The following is a 26,011-nucleotide window of genomic DNA, read 5'->3' as shown; positions in this document are numbered from 1 at the left end:
TCTGGTTATCTTTTAAAAGACTCCCCCCATCTGCTTCACTAGAGCACCTTTCTGCAGCTCCTTGTTGTAGTTTCAAGAACGCTTCCTGACTCACTGTAGTACTAGTATTCTCAGCTTTTTTTATGTTTCTCTTTCAACTTCTTCATCATATGCTTAAGCTTATTTTATTTTTGTATTTATTTAACAGGGACAGTGCACATTAATGAACATTTCTGTAAATGTGCCAGAGTTAGCCAAGAAGCTATTTTTCATCTGTAGTCCCTGGACAGATTTTAAAAGTCAACCAAAAACACATTTCATTTTAAACAAGTAAATACAATACATTTAAAACATGCAACAGACATTACTGGGATACTTAAATAAAACAATTTAAAATACAGAACATTAAAACAAAAACAAATAAAACAAAACAAAATAACATGTTAAAACACAGGCAATGGGTTGTAAGGAGCAAAAGATTGGGTCAGTGCTGGCAGAGCTGATTCCTCACTAACCATATTTTGAGTTTTGATTTAAATAAAGTGAATGTGGTCTGGTCTCTGATTATAATTCTGTGTTTTTTTTTTAATGAAACAAGTTTACTGAGTTGTCTGGAAATGATGCTAAGTAAAACCTTATATACAGTGTATGAGTAAAACCTGGAAGCTCTGAAGATCTAAATACAGGGGTAAGAAATTACATTGAAACAACTTTGGGTATATTCTCCCGGGAAAGCTTCACAAACTAGGAAAAGTTCCAAAAAAGTGTCTTAGTGTATTGTGGCACATACATATTTCTGCAACAGTAGCCGCATGTGGCATTACAAATGGATGGTTGTGATTTGTGTAAAATAACAAACTGATACAGGGGAACATATTGGATAGTGCTGGAAACGTATCATTACCAGCAATCCAGATGCCTTTAAGCAAGGCATTGTATCTCTTATTCAGAGAGGCTGGCCTACAGATCACCCTGTCTTCACTCTGCAGCTCCTTCAGCGACAGGCTGCTGCACCCCCGCTGTCTCACGGAGAGATACCGCAGGTCCTTCCTTCCTGCAGCGGTCAGACGATACAACCAGCACAGCCCCTGGTAGACCCCCCCCCCCCCCTCCCCCCACCCCACCCCCCACCACCACCACCACACAAAACAACACAGCCATTGCTGTTAAATACCATCCAACTCTGCAATATGTGCTATATGTGCAATACCTGGCTGCTAAATCCTAAGAACTGTTACAGGATGTTTATTTTGTAAATTGTGTAACTTTTTTAATTTTATCATAACTTTTTTTTTTACTTAGTTCTTTTCAAAGCATGTAACATATGTAACATTAAGCTGTCTGTGGCTCTTTTTCTGCTGTAACAACGTACATTTCCCCTCTGTGGGACGAATAAAGGTATTCTGATTCTGATAACTGTTATGTGTGAATGGCATAGATTTGCTCCTTAAATGATTTGGACTTTGAGAAGCCAACACGTTATAAATACAGTTTAAAATGAAGCTACCCATGCTTGTTCTTACAGATGAGGTTGCTTTACACAAGAGGGGGGAAAAAAGGAATTAAAGGCAGAAGCAAAGAAGGACCAACCGATAAGAGGTGTGTCTGTTGTTGTCCACCAGGGGGCAGAGTTTAGCCGCCCTTGGAGACTGCTGTTTAGCTTTAGAAGAAGAAGAATTCAGTTTCCACTCTGTCGTACACACACACACGCGTTTTTATACAGGTACTTTAGTAGTCTAAACTGTAGTAAAGCTTGTTTTTAAATTACATTTAAAATACATTAATTGAAGTTTCATTAAGGTTAAAGACTGAAAAAACTGAAATTCGCATAATTAAATATTTTCTTACCAAGTGGGATTGCTTTAGCATTTTAAAAGCACATCAAGGACAGGATTTTTGGATAGTTTTAATGATAAATCTTCTTTTTCTCTGAATCTTTCTCCACTCTTTTCAAAATGGATATGTAAAAACTTGACCTAAATGTTAAAAAATCCCTCAAGACTTTCTGCCACGAATGTTTAAGACTCTTTTTTCATAGTCCTGTGCCTATTTTATAGCCAGGACTTACATTTCCAGCAAGACACATATAACTGTAAATAATTAAAGGGTACAATGATTGACAGGGCACTTAATCCAATCATAGAATTCAGGGTTTTGGGCAGTCACTGCAAAGACAAATATGGTCTCAAGTTCCAAGAAGAAATTCTTTCAGGCAGTTTTTTCGGACATAGACTGAGACAAACAGATCAAAATATTTGCTAATCTTGATTTCATTTGAAATAGCGTGCAAATACAGACGGATTAGACTGTTTGTGTGTTACCACGTGAGGAAATGATGCCACTCATCAGGGCTGCTAAATCAGAAACAGCTCAATCTCAAGGAAAGGGTTTTCTTCAGTGTTTTCCCAAGTCAAGTTTCGGGTAAAAAGGGGAAAAATCTGCCACACTGAGGCGCTTTGTGGCCTTGAGAACAGCTTCACCCTCTTCAAACCAGTCACAGCCGGAGCCCCAAACGCAAGATTAATGTTTTGCACATGGATGATTGGCAGCTATTTATTTGAGAACCAATTCCAATGTGCTCTTTCAGTGCAGGACTTTGAGGTCCTGGGATATTTTGGAAATCTGTCTGTGTTTAATTAGGCTCTTAATATAAACACTGTCCACGTCACACTGAAGGGCCCGCAAAACAATGTCATACCCGATCCCTCAGGAGAGAAACTTCATAAGTGGAGACCACAAACTGATGTGAGGTCACCAGTAAAAATATAGAGGGTCCTTTTTTTCTTATGGATACCGTATGTAATTGTGGACTTTAATTAGCTTTAATTAGCTCATTAATCAAAGTTTCCTCCTCTCTTCCCTGTTATTGCTGCTGTAAGTGCATGTGCCGCAATGTGGCAGCAGAGGACGCTGTGGTACTGTTTAAGGCATTAGTGTGATAAAATGACTTACAAGCTCGTGACACTCATGGATGATGATAATGATGATGATGATAATGATGATGCCTATAAAAATAAATAAAACAATGTTAAATTGTTTTATATTTACAGTAATATTGTATAACTGCTACATGGAGTGCTAGATTTCATGTCTGAGAAATTCAACATTTAGACCTTTTTCTCAAGACATGTGCCTGGTCGACTTTTGGTAAAGACCCAAATGTATACCTCACGCATCAACTTTAACACCTTGACATCCAAGTTGTTTCTTGGGACAACCTTTTGTGTTGTGTAAGGCTTCAATGTACAGATCCTGTATTTGCTCTCTTTATATCACCAAATGTAAAACTAGTATAATTGTTAGTCTTCAGTGTGTGAAAAGCATCAAAAATAAGTGATGCGTTTCAAATGTCAGATCCTCACTAAAGTCTCGAAATCTATTTTCATGATATCAAATTCCATCGTTTTTTGGTTTGAATTTTAGAATAATCCATTTATAAATTGAAAACTTTACCTGTAGAGATATATTACATAACACCCAGATGTCCTGTAGATAAGGCTTCACAATACAAAGCATAGAAAAAAGTGTTTATGCTTTTGTGAGTATAGTGAGTAAGATAAGTCCGAATCAGAAAGCAAGTATTTTACTGTTCTTGTTATTTCCACTTTTGTTTTAATTTCATGCCCGTTTTTTTCAAGTTTTTCTTCCAACACTGGTCAATACAGTCGATAGTAAACAATAAATTAAAAGAGCCAATCTGTGATGACGAGGTGCATCCATAATGCACTTCCATTTCCTGCCCACTGGGTGGCAGGAGTGTGTCGTACATTAAGAGAGGGACTACTACAAAAACCTTCAGCTTTCTCTCAAGCAGGAACTTCTGTCCAATACAATGATGATTAAATTCTCCTAACCATTCATTCTTAGGAAACTCACATGACTGCTACATTATCAAAATATTCACACGTTGGATTCGGTGTGTTATTTGTATTTAATCCAAGATTTTATCTCAGGAAGTGGTTGGTTTTCATTGGAATCTCTTCAATGACAGTTGGATGTGAGTGCTTCAGATATTAACGGGTTTGTAGGCTACTCTAACAAATGCCAGGATTCATTAATATTAAATGTATCGTTGTACAAATATTTGATCACACACAAGTTCAACGTCGAATGAGCCCACCACCTGGGGTCCAGTTCCCTGCAGGTTCCCCCCATCCATACACTCCGATGGTGATGAGGAGCGGGCGGCACTCCGCGGGTCAGCAGGGGTCACTGGTGGTCCGTGTGGCCAGTACTGAGGGCTCACCTCCCGGACTTATAGGTGAGAGGCCGCTCTGCAATACATGCATCATTTGCTCCCTCGTGAGATCCTGATAACACATGCTAATCACAGAACAAAGAGCAGAATGAAAACACAAAAGTGACACAAACGTGAGAAATGAACTCTTCACACAGATTATCAATGTTTGCTCGGGGTTGATGGTTCTTTTCTCTTGTCATTTAAAATACATTTCTGCAAATCAATCAGGATAAAGAAAATATAAAGAAACTGATTTAGCTAAACTTGTTGCATTAGACCTGAACTCTTGATAAATATTTCCATGGGCTCTCAGATTATTCGAGTACCATTTAACTGCATGTTTCTTCCCAAATCAATCAAAAAGCAGAACTAAAACAGTATCCTCAAAATGACCAGACAGGTCTATGCTGTTCTTACGCCACAGCTGTAAGTATTAAGGTAAATAAAGACATGTAGGAATTATTTTCGTTTTTAATATATTCTGGAATTTAAAAAATACTTAGTTGGATTTCTTAAACTTTAATGCATGAACCTTAAATAAAAGATTTCATTTTTAGGTTTCATAAAACCTATTAAAAACATTGTGGGCTATTGGATTTGTAACGAAATGATACATTTGGCAATATGCTACTTTTATAACTATATGTGACTCGAGATATAAAAACCACCATGCTAAAACAGAACCTTGGATTGAAAAATCAAAATGTTTCAAATAAAGCCACATGCTGGGCTGCTTTAAACTTTAAAAAATGATACAAACGTTTAAAGACGTTTTCTTTTATGATACATTTTTAGACCCAATGTGAAAAAAATACAAACCTTAGAAGCACTAAAAAGCAGCAAAAGTACTCTTTATTAAAAAAGCATGGCACATATAAAAAAGAAAAGAAAAAGAACAAAATATATTTTAGGATGGATATAAAATAATGGTGGTTTCTTTTTAATGCATTTTAAACGCATATTTACGCGATTTTTCTCAGTTTGATAATACAAATACAGAAGAATATCGATATTTATTCTATATATATTTATTTGTCAGTCTCCCTTAATCGCCACCATCGTTGAAATGTTTTAAACGATTATTTCCATCATGCTGCTGTTGTTTTTAGGCTTTGCAATCAACACACCGAAACACCACTTTAGGAGCCAGAAGGCTGTGTTAACACCATTCCAGTGTGAATGACATTTGGAGGTCTTCATCTTAAAAAAAATCCCACCTCGGTCTCAGCAGCCGCTCGCACCCAGGGGACCCTTTTCTCACCCAACTCGACCAAATGATCTTCATTTAACCTTTAATTAGTTTCCATACACCGCCCACCGGCGCGTCGGGGTGCAGGAGGGAGCTCACACCCTTTCATGTCCGTCTGTTTATTCAGAGGCTCAACCGCAGGCAGCTGAGGAGAGATTCTCACAGCCTCATTAGTATCAACTCGTTTTGCATTCCTAATTGCTAATACCTTTGGTCTAATTAGAGGTTTACGCATCAGAAAATAAGTTAATAAGATACAGCTGAAGGGGAGATTTTGGAAAGGGCCTTTCATTTCCGGGCCTGGGGCTGAAATTATCCTGATAAAACCAAATATCAGCCATTTTGGATCAATTCCACTTTTAAGCGGATTTTGGATAATTCTGAGATATAGAGCAGGATAAACCGATTTGGCCCACAATAAACTTAAATAATCGTTTCGAAAATAGAGAAAAAAGTATTTTTATACCTCGCAATATTATTGTATTCATAGAAAATAATAAATGTCGAGCATTTTGCGTCATTAAGGGAATTTCTTGCCATTTTAGGTGCACCCTTAACATAATTTCAATAACTCCTGAGGAGAGAAGGGTGCGGAGGGGGAGGAGGGGTGTAGTAACTTTTGTCACCATGCAGCTTTTCCACAGGTTCATTTCGTCCTCCAATTGGATGATGGAGCAAAAATTAGGGGAGGAGCAGCCCTAGAATGTGAAGGCTGAAAAAAACGTCCTTGCTGTGTAGACTCACGCTCCTCCAGCCTCACTTTAGCCTCCTCACTCTCCCCAATGTTCACTGCGGCAGTGTGCGTTCTCTCCGATTCATCGTGGTGAGTTGTGGCTTAACAGAGGACTAGACGACTCGGAAAGAAGATAAAACAGAATCGGAGCATACGCAGAAGTTGTGAGAGTTTTTGCAGGTACACAGTTTGGGGAGCTTTTACGCATTGCGCAGGATGCAGGCGCGCTACTCCGTCTCCAGCCCCAACTCTTTGGGAGTTGTGCCCTACATCAGCAGCGACCAGAACTACTACCGGACCGGCGGTGGTTACACCGGGATGCCGGCACCCATGAGCATGTACTCCCATCCGGCACACGACCAGTACCCGGCCAGCATGGCCCGGGCGTACGGGCCGTACACCCCCCAGCACCAGCCGAAGGACATGGTCAAACCCCCCTACAGCTACATCGCACTCATCACCATGGCCATCCAGAACTCAGCAGAGAAAAAGATCACCCTGAACGGGATTTATCAGTTTATCATGGAGAGGTTCCCCTTCTACCGGGACAACAAGCAGGGCTGGCAGAACAGCATCAGGCACAATCTGTCTCTCAACGAGTGCTTTGTCAAAGTGCCCCGGGACGATAAGAAGCCCGGTAAGGGCAGCTACTGGACTCTTGACCCGGACTCATACAACATGTTTGAGAACGGCAGCTTCCTACGGCGCAGGAGGAGGTTCAAAAAGAAGGACGTGCAGAAGGACAAGGACGACAGGCAGGGCAAGGATCCCCACACCCCGGGCCATGAGCAGGATCCATCGGTGCCGGGCTCTCAGCCGGTGCGGATCCAGGACATAAAGACAGAAAACGGGACCTCCACGCCGCCGCAGGCCGCGTCCCCGGCACTGAGCACTGTAGCGAAGATCGAGAGCCCCGACAGCAGCAGCAGCATGTCCTCAGGCAGCCCGCACAGCGTGCCCTCCACCCGGTCCCTCAGCATGGATGGACCCGAGCACCACCAACACCACGGCCAGGCCCCGGCGCAGCGCTTCAGCGTGGATAATATCATGACCACCCTGCGGGGGTCTCCGCAGGCCGAGCTCTCCCCGCCACTCATCGCCTCCTCTCGGACAGGTATCACCCCCTCACTGTCGCTCAACTATTCCCCCAACCAGACATCTGCGTACGGCTCGACGGCCTGCAACCAGAACAACATCTCCTCCAACGCTAACGCCACCTATCACTGCAACATGCAGGCCATGAGCCTGTACGCGGGGGACAGATCCTCTGGGGGACACCTGGCCCCGTCCTCCACCGTGGAGGAGGCTCTGCCCGACTATTGCATCACCACGACCAGTGCGACCCCGCTCGGACACGGAAACCTGAGCCAGGGCCAGGAAGGCCACCACGCGCACCAGGGAAGGCTCCCGTCCTGGTACGGGGACCTGAGCCACCTGAGCCCGGGGTATCCGGCGCAGCAGCAGAACTTCCACTCTGTGCGGGAGATGTTCGAGTCCCAGCGGGTCGGGCTGAACGGCTCCCCGGTGAACGGGAATAGTAGCTGTCAGATGGCGTTCCCGTCCGGACAGTCCATCTACCGCACCTCAGGAGCTTTTGTTTATGACTGCAGCAAGTTCTGAAAGCCAAACTATGTCTTTTAAATTAATAACTCTAATATATGTTTTATATTTTTTTGTACTTTTGGTCTTTCACTCACACTCCGAATGGACATAAGAGATACAGAGACTTTTTCTCTCGAGGCGTGTGTAACACCGAAAACACGTAAGTGTCCTTCCCTCTCACTTTCAGAACTGTTTATAAAGATGGCTCGAGTACCAGCTTCTGTGACCATAGACTGTACATTATAACCTAATATAGTAATTTATTTTTTAGAAAAAGGGAGTGGTTGGATATTGAGGACCAAACACTTTTACATTTTTCCAGTTTTCATATTGCTGCCTTTATTCGTCCCAGTTCTTGTATAGAAATAGAGACTTTGGGACTGTGTAGTCTATTCTGACTTCACCTATTTTATTCATTTTGTCTTATTTGTTTAAAAAACTATTTTGAAGGCATTGCATTTTGTTTGTTTAATAAAGTGCCATCTATTTGATCCTAATCTGAGTCATTTATTAGCAGTGGTAAGAGAGTGTTTATTTTAAATAACAAATAAGAGGTCAAAATGCGTTTTTGGGTGTAAAATATTTATAATGGGCTGAATACTCTAAAAGGGTGGCCACTGAGATCAGTATTTATTTTATTATTGTTATTTTTTTAATTAGAAAATATGAAAGGAGCATGTAGTGAATCCACATTATTTAGATTTCCTTGTGAAAAAAACAACAATAATTAATATTCATATGAACTGCTTGGTTCAAGGCCTTTTTCATACAAATGGGGCCTTCAGGGGTCTGTGGCCCTACATAGGCCAATTTAACTGTACATGCGAGGATACTTTAACTATCTAAACGTTAAGAAAGACTAGTGTTTACTTTGACTTGCAGAATAAAAGCTGACCTGCAGGTTTTATATTTTTAACGGTCATGTATAAATGCAGCCGGTAAATAAATACACGTGTGGCAGCAGCAGCAGCAGCAGCAGCAGCAGCAGCAGCAGCAGCTCTGCAGTGCGGTTAGAACTCACTGAAGGCCTTGTTAGCAAAATAAATCTGTCATTACAAACCGAGCAGGCTGTTTGTGACGGATGGTGATGGGAGGTTTTGGGATTAAAATATACTATGGATGTTATTCGGGGGTGCATTTTGCTGCAGACCCTAAACGTCCTGCAGATGCATGATGGGTACGGTCTGATTGATATGATGTGTGGTAGAGCCTGCTTTACAGTTTGTGTCCTGCAGGCTTATGAATGAACTTATTGCTGCTGTCAGATGTTTATTTATTTCAGTATAGTGCCCTGATGACGTGGGGCAACCCAAGCAAAAAGGCCCAGATTCTTATGGAGATCAGATTAGAACATATATATCTATATTTATATATCCATATATAGATATATATATATATAGATATCTATATATAGATATATATCTATATATAAAAGGTGTAGGCCTATGTGCAGGCAGATCCACATGGCAGCCGGCATGTTCATTTATTATTTCGAAATCAATATTAAGAAAACAATTATTTTAGACTAAAATTAAATATTATTATTAATAATAAGTGAATAGACAACACAATTAGGTTGAAAATATTAATATTAGAATAGATTGAACTAAACACGCAAAATAGGTATAGGTGACGTAAATTAAATTATGATAAAACGTATTCTGATTCAATTAAAAACATAACCAAACGTAATAATACAAATAAGAAACATTAATAAATGATAAAACCGTATAATATCATGTGGTTTCCAGGTTGGACAATGTTAACGTGTTAACTAATAATAACGTTATTTTATGTTGTGTTGTATCTGCTCAGTGCAGCAGCCTGCAGGAGCTGATGATGAGACATTTTCACTCTCTGGCAGACAGTAAAGCCCCTCTGGACTCGGAGCAGTGTGTGTGTGTGTTCGTGTGTGTGTGTGTGTGTGTGTGTGTGTGTGTGTGTGTGTGTGTGTGTGTGTGTGTGTGTGTGTGTGTGTGTGTGTGTGTGTGTGTGTGTGTGTGTGTGTGTGTGTGTGTGTGTGTGTGTGTGTGTGTGTGCCGAGCCGGCGGTGAAAGCTTAAACGTGACTGTCAATTTCAGGCCTGCGTGGATGAGATTTAATGAGTCAGTGAAACTAAGAATTCCAGCGCGCAAACGCTCCCCAGGGCCAGCAGTCAGATGAGTCAAAGCCATAAAGCTAACGTAAACAATGAGCTATTGGCTCCACATGCTGCACTTTCCACAGGGAGGATTAAAGCGAGTTTAACTGCAGAATTGACATACAAAATCACTCCATATCATGCACAGAACGCCTCATAATAAAACAAAAATAGATTATTGCTTCAAAACAAACGTCTTTCTGTGATTGATGCAGCACTCAAAAGACAGGAAGGCAAAAGCAGTCACGACTAAGAATAATTTTTCATTGTGAGAAGACAGGAGGAGGTGATGGAGGTCAATGGAGAGGATGTCAACAATGCACGTTAGGAAAGGACGGTGAGAAGCCGTAAAGGCTGTCACTGCCTTATCTGAAGACCCCCCCCCCCCCCCTCACTGGTGTGTTGGTGGGGCAGTCTCAGGCCTCAGGATAAAAAGAGTCCCAGAACATGAGGCTGGATATTGCTCGCCGCCAATACGCGTAAAAAGCGCACTAAGAACGCATTCAATGCACAATGAAGGATATGTTATTGCGCCATGTTGTGTTTGCGGAATTTTAATATTCGGGTAATTGACATCAGTCTATAATATACATCGCCTCAAGGCGGGATCACAGTTGTGTATGAGCCTGCTGATGTCCTGTTAGGGGAATTCCCCGATATAACATTCAAGAGAATGCTATATCGAGTTTAGAAGCAATATGAGAGCTAACATCTCATGTGTGTTGCATGTATGTCAGATAGGAAAATATAGAGTGGATTCACTGAGGGACTATTTTATTGCGCAGTAACTATTCCGACTTTTAAAACTATTTGTTCACCGAAGTTTTCAGTTGAAGTATGTATAACAATCCCAAATATGCATGGAGGTTTTTTACATTCAAAATCGTAAGGAAAAGGAAACATTAAATGCAATATTTAAACGAGACAAATGCGTTTTATTTTAAAAACTTTGCAAGAATGATAGTTTACAGTAATACTAACATATTGGATTGCAGGGATGTATCATTAAGTCCAGAAGCGTATATATACGTTCAAAAAGATTATATTTAGGCCCAGTTTTAATACTCACACTATTCTGTGTGATGTGTGTGAGTTATATCTCGGTGTGCTGTCTTTAAGCATTATTCTGACACCATACAAAGATTACACTTTTGCAGTTTTCTGCCTCAAATGTTGCTTTTCGAGTTTTCCCAAAAATATGAAGCCCTGATAAGCTAACTAGGCCTACTTGTTCTAGTATAAGCCTACAAATGAATTATGCCCGTAATTTTACAAAAAAAATGTCAATCAAATTATACTCTTCTGGTATATAGGCTACATTTCATGCTGAAGATTAGTTTTATGCGTCACAGATTATTGCTGATAATTGGAGGTTTGTTTTTTTCAATTTCATATTTCTTTCAAAATTCTTCAAATATTGTAACTCCGTCTCCTGATTCATTGATTCATGAGCTGATTGTATTTTTATAATTTTAACTGTGCGACGTATTTCTTATTAGTATATTTCGGAAAGCTGCAGATTGATACAAAGTTAGATTGCTGTTATAATAGTCGTCCCATAACACTTATATTAGAACATAACTACAGCTAGAAATGGCAACAATCAATTATATGTTGTTATCAAGCATGGTTTTTAGTCATTTCGACGTTCTTTAATAAATGATGGACGAAACATCAAGATACTTTTGCGACCTTAGCAGCTCGAACCTGAATTGTTAAGTTACTTAACACTTCATTTTGGAACACAATTTAGATTGCGCTTCCATAGAATATTATTTTACAGAATATTATTTTCTGATAATTGATCAACATTTTTCTTTTTACCTTACTAAGTTCGGAAACAAGCAAACAACACTTCAAAATGACTGCTTTGAACGAAACGTTTCTTCTACCTCCTGCAGTTTTCAACTACTTTCTCCTAAATCCTGAAAATCATTATATTCGTCTCGTACAGGGAATTATGGAATCAAAAGTTTAAATCGACCGTTTCATCTCCTTAAAATGTTTGTGTAGCTGCACGGAGGTTTTTATTTCGTTACAGAGGTGGTCCAAATCCTGACGAGTTTTACTTTCTTTGAGAGCCAACAGTAAACCTGATCACACGGCTCGGCTAATTGTTGTTGAGCGGTCCGCAGTGCACCTGCGCGAGGCTGCAGCTCAGAGTGTGTGTGTGTGTGTGTGTGTGTGTGTGTGTGTGTGTTTTCTCAGCGCGGTTTCAGGGCCCAAAACAACCTCAGTGCACATCTGGATCCAATTGAAGCAGCGCACAGACGCAGCACTGTCCAGGAGGATCACAGAGTCTTTAATGTCCTGTAGGTGCTGTCCCAGAAACACAGAGGCCTCCACCCTCTCACACATAGCTCCACAAGGTGGATGTCAAACCACTCTACTCCAAAATAAAACCAGTGGAAAATAACTAAATACATGTACTAAAGTAACATTTTTAGGTAGGCCTGCTTCATTATTTTCTATTTACCTCTACTTTATGCTGTAGGCTAGTCATTTTACCTGACAGCTTTTGTTACGTCACAGGTTCTACACTGACATTTTTTAAAACGATGACTTTAATTAAATGTATTATGTCAACACATTTCACAAAACTATTAGGTTAGTTGAAAGCAATAATATTACGTTTAAATAGGTTCAACTTAATATTATTGCTTTACATCACCTAATAGTTATGTGACATTTATTGTTTTGTTAATTAAAGTCAACGTTTCAGTATTTTCAGTGTAACATAAGAAAAGCATTAACATATCCCACAATGCTTTGCTTTATACTGACCTATATATACGGTTTATATACTACCATAAAAGCGGCAACGTATGTATCAGACTTAGTAATCTAATAATATTATTATATACAACAATAGGCTATTATCACACTAGCAACTCTGCATTCATGATAAAACACTAACTATATTTATTTTTCTGTTGGCAGCCTACTTTTTATTGTCTAGGATTTTTTAAGTCACATGCTCTTCTTATGATGAAGTAAACATCTGAACACTGGTAAATCCCTCAAATACAATAAACAAATACAACCTATGGAAATAATGTTCCAAAGATAAATCACAAAGATGCTATTAAATGTAATTAATATGTTTCTAATATATGTTTGCGAATAGTTTTATTTCAATTTAATACATGTTATAATCCGGGAAGCTGCACTGAAAAAGCTGAAACGTTGACTTTAATTAAATGTATTATGTCAACACATTTCACGTGACTGTAATAAGTTAGTTTAAAGTAATAATATTAAGTTGAACCTTGTTTGAACCTAATGTTATGGCTTTCAACCAACCTCATATAGCTATGTAGAAATATGTTGACATAATAACTTTAATTAAAGTCAACGTTTCAGTTTTTTTAGTGTGTAAGAAAATAAAAATGTATCAAACAGATACTAAAAGTTTTTTGTTTTTGTCAGGCAGTTTTTTTTGCAACAAAGTGATCTTTAAAAAGATACAAATCTTTAAAGATCAGCAATATTCAGGTGCAGACGCTATTGTGATACACTTTTGTAATTAAGTGTAAATTCACTTAAGAGAAGAGGGTGCTGCTTGTTGAAGCGAGAGGATGCATCTCACTGGGTTTAAATGTCTGCTGTTAGAGGAAAGGTTTTCCCTGCAGCAGGCTCTGCACGCTCACTGCACCCTCCACATTTGCAGCCAGACAAGAGGCGTTTGAGAGCGGGGCTCTGGGGCTCCGGGACCCCGGCAGAAACTCACTTCCTGCCGAATAAAAGAGCGCAGTGTGCTCTGAAATAAAAAAACCTGGAAAGCTGGAGTGAGCAAATTGCAGAGAAACGACAGGAGCTGAGCGAGCCGACCTCTGCACAACCTGGGCACACACACTTACACACACACACACTTACACACACACACACTTACCTGACTGACTGACATACCTGCATTTAAATCCTGCACGAAGATTTGCTTGCTGCTGCCTTCAATTCACACACCTTCAATGGCAGGCCTAACAGGGTAATCACATAAACAAACAAACACACAAAAAAGAACAAGAAAATAAAAGAACATCACAGTTGTTTAGCATTAAAGACTCTCTCTAGGACAACATGTAAAAAGACCAATCTTTATTTAATGAAACATGTGTTCATTGAATGTCAGACAATCAATTGTATTTTCCAAAAAGAGATAAAAACTTTATTATTTCATTCATTTCTATCTTCTGCCGTTTCATCCTCTGACAGAAACAACATATTTGTCTGATGTAAATCAATTACAATCAAAATAAACCCTTAAAATGTGCCATTTATATAGATAATGACATCATGATTGTGGAAATATAAAAAGGCACCTCTGCTACATGATAACAAATCAGAAATCATAGAATGCATTTAACGAAATAGACATAAGCCTGCAATGAAATGTTACGTTAATTCTCAACAAAGAACCAGTTACTTAATTTGGAAATGTCACCAAGATAAAAATACAGCATGTTCTCGCCACGTTTGGAACTGGAGTGCTAAAATGGATGGAATGACTGATTTGGACTCAGGCGTTTGGGTTTTTCTTCATGAGCAGGATGTCAGCATCCACCATCTCCTTCACCAGCTCCTGCAGAGGCAACACAACGCTTTTTGAGTTTCATGAAAAGGGAAAGTTTAATAAATAAGTAACAAAAACCCAGTAAAGCTGCTTTATAAAACGCAGGACTGCCATTAATACAAATGCTCGTTCAGTATCAGCAATAACATCATAAAGTCATTTATTGACTGGTGATTATGGCCAGATATTGAACCGACATTTATTTAATGCTTTACAGACCAAAATGTATCTCCTGCACTGAATTTGGAAAAATCTAACTAAATGAAAAGGAACTGTCAGGTCAGAGTTTATTTGAGAAGTCAAACAAATATTTGTGGTATTTGTATCAATCTCAGGCAGCGTATTCGCAGTAACACAAAATAATATTTAACAATATGCAGCCCTTCAGTCTCTACAGTGTATGATGTGAAAATTAAGTTGTGTATATTAATGCTTATAATTAAATATAATTTAAAAAAAAGTTATTTGGGTCTTTGCTTTTAAGTTTTGAAACTTTTGCCTGATGTTAAGCATGATGAGAAAGCTGACATTTTAACTTTAATTAAATGTATTGTGTTGTTTTAATTACACATAACCGTATGAGGTTAGATGAAAGTGATAATGCTAAAGTCAACGTTTTAGTTTTCAGTTGATAAAGTTAATATCTAAATATGCGAGCTAATTTAGTTAAATATGTAATTTAGTTAAATATGTTGCTTTGCTATATTTGGAATCCAGTGAAATACATATTGTGTTTTATTATTTTCCTTTAAAAGAAATGTTCGATTAAGGTAGCACTTTATATTCCATTCCATATAACATATTGTATATTTAGTCTAACATAACATATGATTACTCTGAGACTTAAAAGTGTGCTTTTAATAGATGCTTATTTGTTGATTTTCTAATGAATGGTTTGATGTTATGGGCGTCAGTAGTCTGATGACAAAAACTGGGCTGGTGCTCAGTCACTATACAAGAAATACCATATCCTTCATCTCACTATCCAACCCACATACCATGCTATCTCCACCCATCGTCTACCTTTGTAGATAAATATAGAAATACAGATTCATAGAGAGTCACAGTTACAGCATTCCTGGTCCTTTATGCTTCAGACCGGTCCTGATTCAAAGGTATTCTTTGGCATTTCATTTTAGGACGGTCCTTTCTTTGGCAACATATTAGAACTCCAATCATTCCATGTCTGTACTTGTGTGGAGTTCAAATCATCATATACATTTTCTATCAACTGTGTGTCACGCACCTCAAAAGCGACCTTTGGCTTCCAACCCAACCTCTGGAAAGCTTTGGTGCTGTCGCCTTGTAGGTAGTCCTGGTAAAAAGAAAAACAGAGATAGAGAGACAAAAGGGGGGCGGGGAAATGGAGGAAAGAAAAACAGATTATCTGTCACGTCTAATCTGAGGAGGAGAAACCTGCAGCCATCGTCACACACACACACACACACACACACACACACACACACACACACACACACACACACACACACACACACACACACACACACACACACACACACACACACACACACACACACACACACACACACACACACACACACACACACACACACACACACACACACACACACACACACACACACACACACACACACACACACACACACACACACACACACACACACACACACACACACACACACACACACACACACACACACACACACACACACACACACACACTCCCCTCTCTCGGGGAAAAAGGGAGGTCACAGAGTCTCGCTGGCCATCAATCCCCCTCCTCGGCTCCGTCCAGACAGCCCCCGTCGGTGCCAGAGCATGATGAATTGTGGGACTCTGGTGGTGTAACCCCCAGCCCAGGACCCCCCACTCACCCCCCCCCCCCCTCCCTCCTCCTACTACTCAACCCCTTACTCATTTCCCCCCTGTTGTGTTATGCACCGGGTTCAAGATCCAGTGAGACCCCTTCTTGAGACCACCAAAGCGACTGCAAAAGAACCTTTCGGTTTCAAGAACTCGGACTCTTTTTTTTCTCCCACTTCTATTTCCATCTCAATTTGTTTCATCAACAGTATTACGTTTGTTTCAGAAACACACATGTTGGCCTCGAGGGGTCTAATAAAACATTGTGGAGTAACCCGATACTGAGGAATCTTCTTTTTTGAAATTACAGACACTGTATCTGGCATGCTAATTCCAAAATAAATGAAGTTTCCAAGAAAATCCTTTGTTCAAAGGACTTTTAATTGATATTTTTTTTGTTTTGTTTTATGTGCTGCTCTCCCCCTTTCTTTCTGAAGTTGTTTTTGCCTCTGCATGAAGGTTACAATTATGACATTATTTTATTTAACTTACATGTGATTGCTAATCATATTATTCTAAAACCACCTACATGGAGTCTTCAAAACTTTGGAACCTAAATGCAGGGATTTGTTTTAATTCACTCACAAGAAGATTCAAGTTGACTTATACTTGAGTGTTAAGTTGTTAAAGTTTAGCCACAAAATATATGTATGTAGCTGCTTTAGCTAACCTGGCCCCCAACTTAAAAATAGCGGGGAATTGGAAGCACTTTGATTGGTCGGCGTGGGCTTCTTTGTTTTTTTCCTTCAAGCCTCGGATGTTGTATTAGGGCTGCACACTAATCTTTCCGCTATCGTCAGAACTTCGACTTTGCCATTCCTGCAAAAGACTATTGTGCAATGGCGGCAGATAAACTCACAATGCCCTTCAGGGCGGACTCTCCTTAGTGTGAGGGGTCAGCGACCATGTTGGTCATCTACCCGACACGTCTTCAAACATGAAGTTCATCCTTTAAATGTTGCATTATGGGGCTGATTTTATTGCAAAATCTATTTATAGATCTAGCCTCCTATGCACCACACTGATGCTTTTAAATTGAACATTTACGGATTTTAGGTAGACAATTTCTCTATCGATTCACATTGAAATCTGGGCCTATGTATCAGGAAAAAAAGATTGCAAACAAATTATTTCCCCAACAACGTGCAACTCTTTGTTGTTTACTGTACATTTGTATGTCTTTGATGATGTGTTGGATACATGCCTTTGGGAGAAGCAGAAAACAATCTTCTCCTGAGGTTCACAATAAAGTCAATCTAATGGAAATATTCTCTTTTTCAGTAATACTAGCAAAGACCAACTCAATTGCAAATGTTGTGACTTTCCGTCACAGTACTGTAAAAACAAAAGTAAATTCAGCAACGGCACTGAATAGTTTTATACTCCCAAATAAAAAAGGCAGACTTTCCTGTTGTCACTTGTATCACAGGGTAACAAAATAAACATGATACGGCCTGAACACATCCAGTACAAGGTGTTGGATACAGTTGAAGATTAGACTCTATGGAGGCCAGTTAAGTTCTTCGACATCTACCTCGGAAAACTTTCTGGACGTGACTTTTTGAAACAGGAAAAATAGTTTTCCTCCTAACTGGGGCAACGTAGCAGTGCATTCTTGTCTGAAATATTGGAGGCTATGGCGCAACATTTCCATTAATTGGCAGCAAGATTCTAAGCTCAAACCATGAAAAACAGCCCCAGGACCAGAACAACACAGTGAAAAATGAGAGCAATGCTTCTATCGGACGTTGAACCTCTTGAAAATGTCTTCACTGGGTGATCCTATTACAGAGGAACGCTCACAGCAGCACTGGCATAGTTCAGCCTTTAAGAAAGCAGGGTCCCACATCTCAGAGAGGCTCAGCAGCGTTTAATCACACACTTCTGATTACACACAAATGCAAGAACACTGAACACAATGAACAAGTTCAGGCCGATTCAGACACTGCACAGTTTGAAAGCGCGGTTCAATTCCAGGTCTTCTTATTTTGAACTCCACATGGTGCACATATAGCCCCGCAGATGAAAGCTACAGCCCATTTTCTCCTCCGTCCGTAACGGCAGCACAAACAGCCCTTTCTCATGTGAGCAGCTCTGTACATTACTCACATCAATTGTTGGCTCTGAAGCCATAACTGGGAACATTTTCAGGGTAATTACCTACAGCAATGGGACATAATTTATCATGGGGCTGAATGTAATTATTATAGGGTGACTTACTCCATAATTACATCAAATAATCCACTTGCTTGATAATTATATTGATTGGGGTTAGTAATGGAGAACCTTTTGTAGCTGGCATGAAAGAAACATCAACTGGTCTCGTCACGAACACTGGAGCAAGTCTATGAAGTGTAACACATTATATATTATTATTAGAAGCTAAATCAGGTGTAACATTTGAGTTTTTCTGACTCCTGTGTTGCTAAATGCCAAGAGGGCGGGTCTCATCTGAAGTCATGAGGTCAATGGCAAAACAAAATGGAAGAAAGTTGTTTAGTTTCTGTGTGTGTCCAAACATGATTCAATGAACTGATAAAAATTCAAAGCTGTGACAAAGTGTCCCCTTGAAGAAATACCAAAGGATGAAGGAAGAGAGAGAATACAACCTAAGAAGACCCCAGTGACTTGTTCAGTTGCCATCGATCTGCGACATTTTGCTGATTATGCGGTAAATTCTGCGATCGCAGGATCGCGTTTTTCTGGAGGGTCTAGGCTATTAGTCCACACAGACATGAGCAGAGGACGGTAACTAAAACAAAAAGACCCTTGTGGCCAAACAACTGGAAAGCATACACCGACTAATTGGCCAAGGGTTGGTTAATAACTCAATTCATAATAATCATAATTTTAGTAAGCCTTTTGCCAAAAAAGAAAATGATTTCTGATTATTAATGTTGCAAAGCTTCATGTTGTTGTAGTTAAAAATACAGCTGATTGCTCTCTTTGCTGACCAGCTACAAATCATTGAGGACTCAGGAAGTCGACCTTTACTGCCAAAATGTCATGTATTGTAAGTTGACATCAGATGCTTGACATATCGTGCTTTCATTTTCTTGATCAGATATTATTGAGTAATGTTCCTCTATTGCTGATTGTGTTTAAGATATTTATTGGTGGTCTCCCTGGTATTGTATTGGCACTAATATGAAAACCATTCAAATAATACCCAGTGCTACCAGGAAGTAAACAAATCATGTCTATTATCAGTATTATTGCCATGCCTGGCCTCTAAAATCTCAGTCTGAGCTTGGCAGGACAACATCTGTTGAAATCAGACTCTTGTCGGCTAAGCTTGCCGTCTTAGCAGACAACCACACAGTTCAGCATCCAGGAAGTTAATCCAGCGCCTGGTCTGTCTCAACCAGGATTTCTGCAGGTGACAGACAATCTCACCCTCGCAGATCCGTGTGCAGAGTGTACGGCTCAATGGAACAAAAGCTGCTTCCAAACTGCTAACAAGAGCAGCCAAGTGAACTCACCCCAAACAGAGCATGTAGCAAATAATTAAAAACGAACTACTTACAGATGGGGGCACAATATAATCTTCATATGGATCCGATTTGGAACCAAACCCAATGTTTCGGTACATCCTGTTTAAAGCACTGCTCTGCCCATGTCTGCAAATATGCAGCCGTGATAATAACAAGTGGTAGAAGAGAGCCGAAGATTAGCCGTGACAAAGTGTGCCCCTCAACCTGCGAGCATTAAGACACATTTAAGAGGATATATGTCAATGAACTACGCCCAATAACTATCCGAGACCCTGTTACAGACCTAGCATCACAGTCTCTGAGGAGTGGATCAGGAATTAAAAGGGTGAGGGCTCGCATGCAAACGGTTTTCATATGTGAACCAATTGGGAGAAAAAGTAGACCACAGTTTCATTTCTTATCATTCATTTGTTATGATGTCTAAGAGGATTTCAGAGCAGACAGAGCACTGGTGATACTGAATGCAATTTCATCATTTTCTCCATCATGCTCATCATCTACGCAACAGATTATTGTGAGATATTGTGAGAGTATGTTGATCGTTCATTTTATGTTAGCTAGTTACTCAACACAGACACACAAGTCTTTGTTTCTGAATTTCGTGCGTTGAAAACGACTCAATGCTACAGTTTCAATAAGTCTTAGTGGTTGTTGCTGCGGAAGAGCTGTCAGAGACATAACATTTGTGAATTGACTTTAGCAGTACAAAAACTGGCAGTGTACTGTCGATGCTCAACCAAATGTAATCGTTCCAAAATCCAAAATGAATTGATTCAAGTTTCTAAATTAACTCAATGACGAGTTCCACTCAACATGAGCTGCAGAGTGAAATCACACTGGACATGGATTTAATTGATGTACTTATGTCAATTTACAGTATTGTTAATTGTTAGAACTGATAAATTATTCGGGAGACTTTTACAGCTAATCACATACGCACTTTGTTTGACTGCAAAAAAAACCTTTGTTTATGCCAACTTGTAAAGGACTTCTTATTTCTCAAAATATGACTTCTGTTGCTCTGAGGCAAAGGCAGAATCAGCATGACTGTGTTATGGTTCTTTTAAACATCTTAGAAAGGAGGACAACTATTCACATCCTAATTCGTACCATCAGAGAATCTTGGTGTTCTTTAACTGCGACCAAACTTTTCCTTAACCCTCTCTTACAAAATATGTTTTTGTACCTAAACAGTCAAACATTGTAAATGATCTGAGATAATGCCATTTTGTAATTCTTTTTTGGAATGCAACGACAAATAATGTCTTCCTGGTAATATGTGTCACCAAATCAGAACTTTTTTATATGGGTATAGTTCGCAAGTACTAGGTATACTAACAGAGGGGAATAGACCTTGCCTCTCTACAGGACTGTTCTTGCCGTACCCTTGATGATTCAATCTCGCGCTCAGACGTGAAGAGTTCTCTTTAGCTCTAATAAAACATCCAAACTTTAATATCTACTGGCCAACTACCTGACCCATCACTCCTCAGCTGTCCCTTCTTGCCTTTTCCCTTACACTCTCTACTCGAATAACGACAGAACGCCATAAAAAATAATCTTTAGAAATGTAAAAGTCAGAGACCAATAGAGTGTGATCATGCTCCATAAAGCACACAGGCAGTAAAAGGCACTCAGAGAAGGCATTTAACGCAAAGGAATTCTGGTATCACTGCAAGGCCTTTCCATAAATCACACAGCAAAGCGGGGCTGACCTCACCACACACACACACACACACACACACACACACACACACACACACACACACACACACACACACACACACACACACACACACACACACACACACACACACACACACACACACACACACACACACACACACACACACACACACACACACACACACACACACACACACACACACACACACACACACACACACACACACACACAGGTATAAAAAAGCTAAATTTCCCTAATTTTATTTGACTTTCTTCCTACTGGAAACCCACACACTTACGGGAGACACATCGAACATTCTAAAGAAAACAAGTCCCTCTCTTCCTCTCTCTGAGGGTTGCATGTGAGACTATGATGTGGTTTTGGAAGCCCAGTAGCGTCTCTGGTATTTGTACAGTAGTGGACATGAGAATGCAAATACAGAGACTTCAAAAGGAATCAGATAAAACGGCCGGGAGCACTGTGAGAGTTTGGAGCCCACGGTCTCCATGTCCCCAACAGACCCAGATGTTCCGACCAGACCAAGACGCTCTGACCTTTGACCTCGCTGGGGTTTAGATGGAAGAACTTCAACTTGGTTCTTGGCTTTTTATACCCAGGATGAATGGCTATGGGACAGGAAGAAGGGACGAAGAGGACACATTCATTCTCCCTCCAGAGCCCTGACGCTGCTTCCTGTCTGTATGGACAGGGATCAGCGTGGTACCAGGTGTGAGAGCTGGTATAAGGGTGGGCAGGTGGGGACACACTCTCAACGCAAGAAAAGAGAGCTTCATCTTTCCTAGTTGATCTGACTGAATTACAAATCTGTCACTGGTCGATTTCTTGAAAGCTTGACTTGCTTTAAAGCTCAAAAGGTTTCAGCTGTATGTAGGAAATTGTTCTAACAGATTTAATATTTATTTCATAAAAACATTTTAGAACATAATTTCTCCGTCCTCCAAGGAGTCAAAAGATAAAGCTCATGGATAATGAGATGATTTACAAGACTCAAAATAAGAAGATATAACACAGAATTGTGTTTTTTCCTTAACTCACTCAAATGTTTCCAAGTCCTAGAGAGTTTGAGAACTATTCAAATGAAACAATTGGGCACCTAGCATCCCAGAGCCAATAGCGAGTAACGTAATTAAGGTCATTCATGAAAGGTCAAGACTTTGTTTGACTTCAAAGGTTCCAAGACAAAAAAGTTGAAACCAGTAAAGTAGAAGGTAACATACATAAGATAGACTTTTGAAATAGTTAAATTCTGACTTAAGATACTTTTCTTTTGTCAATAGATAATATTAAAATCAACATTGTATCTTTGAAATGTAATACACAAATAATAGAGAGAGACTTTTGTGCAGAAAAGCATAGGTTAATTAAAAGTCAAGTTTATTTGATTAATGCATCTTATATATTTGGATTTACATTTTTGGATTGCTTTGGAATTATGCATGAACATTACAATCAATATAATACAATCATAATTAGCTTTTCATTGACCCTATAGAATGTTTATACAATAATAAGTCAAATAAATAAATCCACGACTTTTGTACTGCTGCACTGTTCCATCTAAGGAAAACATTCAACATGATGTATCTGAGAAAAACTATTTATTTAATACGATAAATTAAGTTCTGGAGGTTATAAAGTATCGGTGAATTACATTTTTTATTATTCTGAGATGCTGTGTCTTTAAGACAGTTATTAGCCTCTGCCAGAGAGAGGTGATATGTTAGGTCCAGTGTGTGTGTGTGTGTGTGTGTGTGTGTGTGTGTGTGAGAGTGTGTAAGCGAAAGTAGGAGAGACAGAGAGCTGTGTGAGTTATAGCTCAAGTTTCCTTCCCCGACTCCCCATGCAGTTTAGCCTGCACACAATGTGTTGAGTGACCTCTAAAGGGTGGCCCTGTCACCCTGATGAGTATGAGTATGTACACACACACACACACACACACACACACACACACACACACACACACACACACACACACACACACACACACACACACACACACACACACACACACACACACACACACACACACACACACACACACACACACACACACACACACACACACACACACACACACACACACACACACACACACACACACACACACACACACACACACACACACACACACATTGATTTCAAGACGGACCACTGCAGGATCACACACACACAACACAAAAACAGGAAACAATTAGCAGGAGGGCAGTGAAATGTGAATCTCCACAGGAAAACAGTAAAAGCCACTCATGATATTACAAATCCCAAACATCTCATTACAAACTGTCACTACACTTCATCTCCTCAGGCTCTGTCGTTGATTGCTCTCCATCAGTGCTCATTAAAATTCCTGAGGGAGCCGTGTGATAAATATTTACTTGGCTGAGGACACACTCCGCACACTCCAAACACACTCCGGAGCTGCCGATAGTGGTAAGTGCCCAGGAGGCTCTGGCAGGCGAGAGGGATCCACAGCCCGCCGTCTGCTTCAGCGTAAGGCATTTGTTGTCAAGATAACGGCAGGGGGGCGTCGATTTATGGCCGTTAATCAAAGGTTTGAATTTCTGTGTGTGTGTCAACGTCCACTGAAAACCGTTTAATGTGAGTTTAAAGGTTATGGAAATGAAGAGGAAAATCACACACACACACACACACACACACACACACACACACACACACACACACACACACACACACACACACACACACACACACACACACACACACACACACACACACACACACACACACACACACACACACACACACACACACACACACACACACACACACACACACACACACACACACACACACACACACACACACACACTTTAACCACAGTGAAGCTGGACTCCTCACTACTGTTCCACTAAGCTGTTGCCCCCTCCTCCCCCTCCTGTATTCTATTATTCCTGCGGACGGGAAACAGATCATAATTCCTGGAGTCAGCAAAAAGCTGCAGACTGAGAGAGTGAGAGGTGGGAGGGAGAAATAGATTGAGGGGGGGGGGGTCTCAGGTGACATGTTCCCTTCACTGAGGTCAAACTGAAACTGTGCAGTTAGGTCATTACAAGTGAAAAAGTCTTTACTCTGTTTGCGCATTTGTATAATATAGATTGGATGAAGTAACCCTTTGTGTAATATGTGTGTGTGTGTGTGTGTGTGTGTGTGTGTGTGTGTGTATGTGTGTGTGTGTAGTGGTTTTCTATCAGCCTCTGGGTGTTTCATATTTCAGGAGACATCAAAGGCGAACATAATTTCCCTTCTTTAAACAACATTCTTTACAATCATACTACAAAAAGAAAGGGGGAGAGGGGGAGGCATATACAGAGAGAAAAATGTCATCCCGTCTTATCTAAAATTGTTTCGTAATCTCTTCAAAGCACTGAGAGGACTGTCTGGGCTTTGACACCCAGCCTTGCTGTTTAGGTAGATGATGATTGTTTAACAGCTTCTTGTACTTTTTTTTTCTTGAGAAATCTGGCTCCTATTTTTGTTGTTTGTCCATGACTCTTTTGAAATTAAACAAATAAATCTCACCAGAAACAATGCTATTATTGCTGCTCTATGAGAGGGAACACATATCACACATCTATGCAAACATAGAAAGTGTTTATTTTGTAAATATAAATAGTTCCTAATGACCCTTAATTTCTGAAACTAAATTGCCCAGTATGGTTTCTCTATGTATTGCACAACTGTGTGCATATGTATTCTTCTTATTTATGATAAACAAAAAAGTACTGAGATGATTACACGGCTTAGTTGACTATTCGACTCCGATTGGTCAATTAGGACATTTCAAAGGATGTTAATCTCTCTTAATAACAGGTGAACAGATCGTTGTTAAGTAGGGTCAAGGGACTATTTGTTGTCATATCAATCGGCAGAAAGAAGTCACATAAATGTAACTTTGGGATCCTGTTCATCTTGCTGCACATTATCCCTTACATCAGGAGTTCCCAACCTTTTGTCCCAAGAGCCCCCCCAAATGACTCCTGTTGGAAGTTGCGCCCCCCCACCCCCCACACACACACGGAATTCTTAGATTATCAGGGACAATTTTATAGACCCTGAAAGGCCTCTTGTATCACACAAACAATTCCATTCAGTACCTGATCAGCCCCAATAAATCACCATCACACATACATAGTCCATAGCTCACATACCAACCCCCATTTTAGGAGCTGTTTGGGTAAAGTTGACGAGGATGTGAGGTGCAGAGATACAGAGTCTAGTTTTGTTGAAGGATAAGCTCATAATGTAACACACACATACACACTGGATGTGATATATGGTGTCTAAATCAGGCTTTGGCAAAGTGTTGAGGTGAGGCGAGGTGGTTCCACACACAATTTGCAGTCTGCAAATCTCAGCTCCCAACACACTATGTATTAATCTGTCGCTCTTTTCACCTCAGCTGCTCTATGAACATGCTAACGTGCAACCTC

The 26,011-nt window shown here is 40.0% G+C and overlaps 2 protein-coding genes across 2 annotated transcripts in view; one reads left to right on the top strand and one right to left on the bottom strand.

Annotated features, from left to right (window-relative positions):
• Positions 1-6,101: 6,101 nt before the first annotated feature.
• On the top strand, positions 6,102-8,300 carry foxc1b (forkhead box C1b). Its single transcript, XM_079654974.1, has one exon. The coding sequence runs from the start codon at positions 6,418-6,420 to the stop codon at positions 7,819-7,821; it is 1,404 nt and encodes a 467-aa protein (XP_079511100.1). The 5' UTR covers positions 6,102-6,417; the 3' UTR covers positions 7,822-8,300.
• A 5,723-nt stretch (positions 8,301-14,023) lies between these two features.
• gmds (GDP-mannose 4,6-dehydratase) overlaps positions 14,024-26,011 on the bottom strand; it is a 204,337-nt gene continuing 192,349 nt past the window's right edge. Inside the window, exons 10-11 of the mRNA XM_079680042.1 lie at positions 15,760-15,828; positions 14,024-14,522 (exon numbers count right to left, since the gene is read on the bottom strand). Coding sequence (XP_079536168.1) covers positions 14,460-14,522; positions 15,760-15,828 — 132 coding nt within the window. The 3' untranslated portion in view covers positions 14,024-14,459. The remainder of the gene's footprint in view (positions 14,523-15,759; positions 15,829-26,011) is intronic.

The sequence above is a fragment of the Notothenia rossii genome (assembly GCF_949606895.1).
Source record: "Notothenia rossii genome assembly, chromosome: 1".
NCBI classification, from domain to species: Eukaryota; Metazoa; Chordata; class Actinopteri; order Perciformes; family Nototheniidae; genus Notothenia; species Notothenia rossii.
The sequence above is the reverse complement of the archived record's forward strand: the minus strand, read 5'-3'. Positions and strand labels throughout refer to the sequence as shown.

Excerpts from the sequence above, each read along its gene's own strand:
- foxc1b (XM_079654974.1), top strand. The coding sequence starts at position 6,418 with ATGCAGGCGCGCTACTCCGTCTCCAGCCCCAACTCTTTGGGAGTTGTG.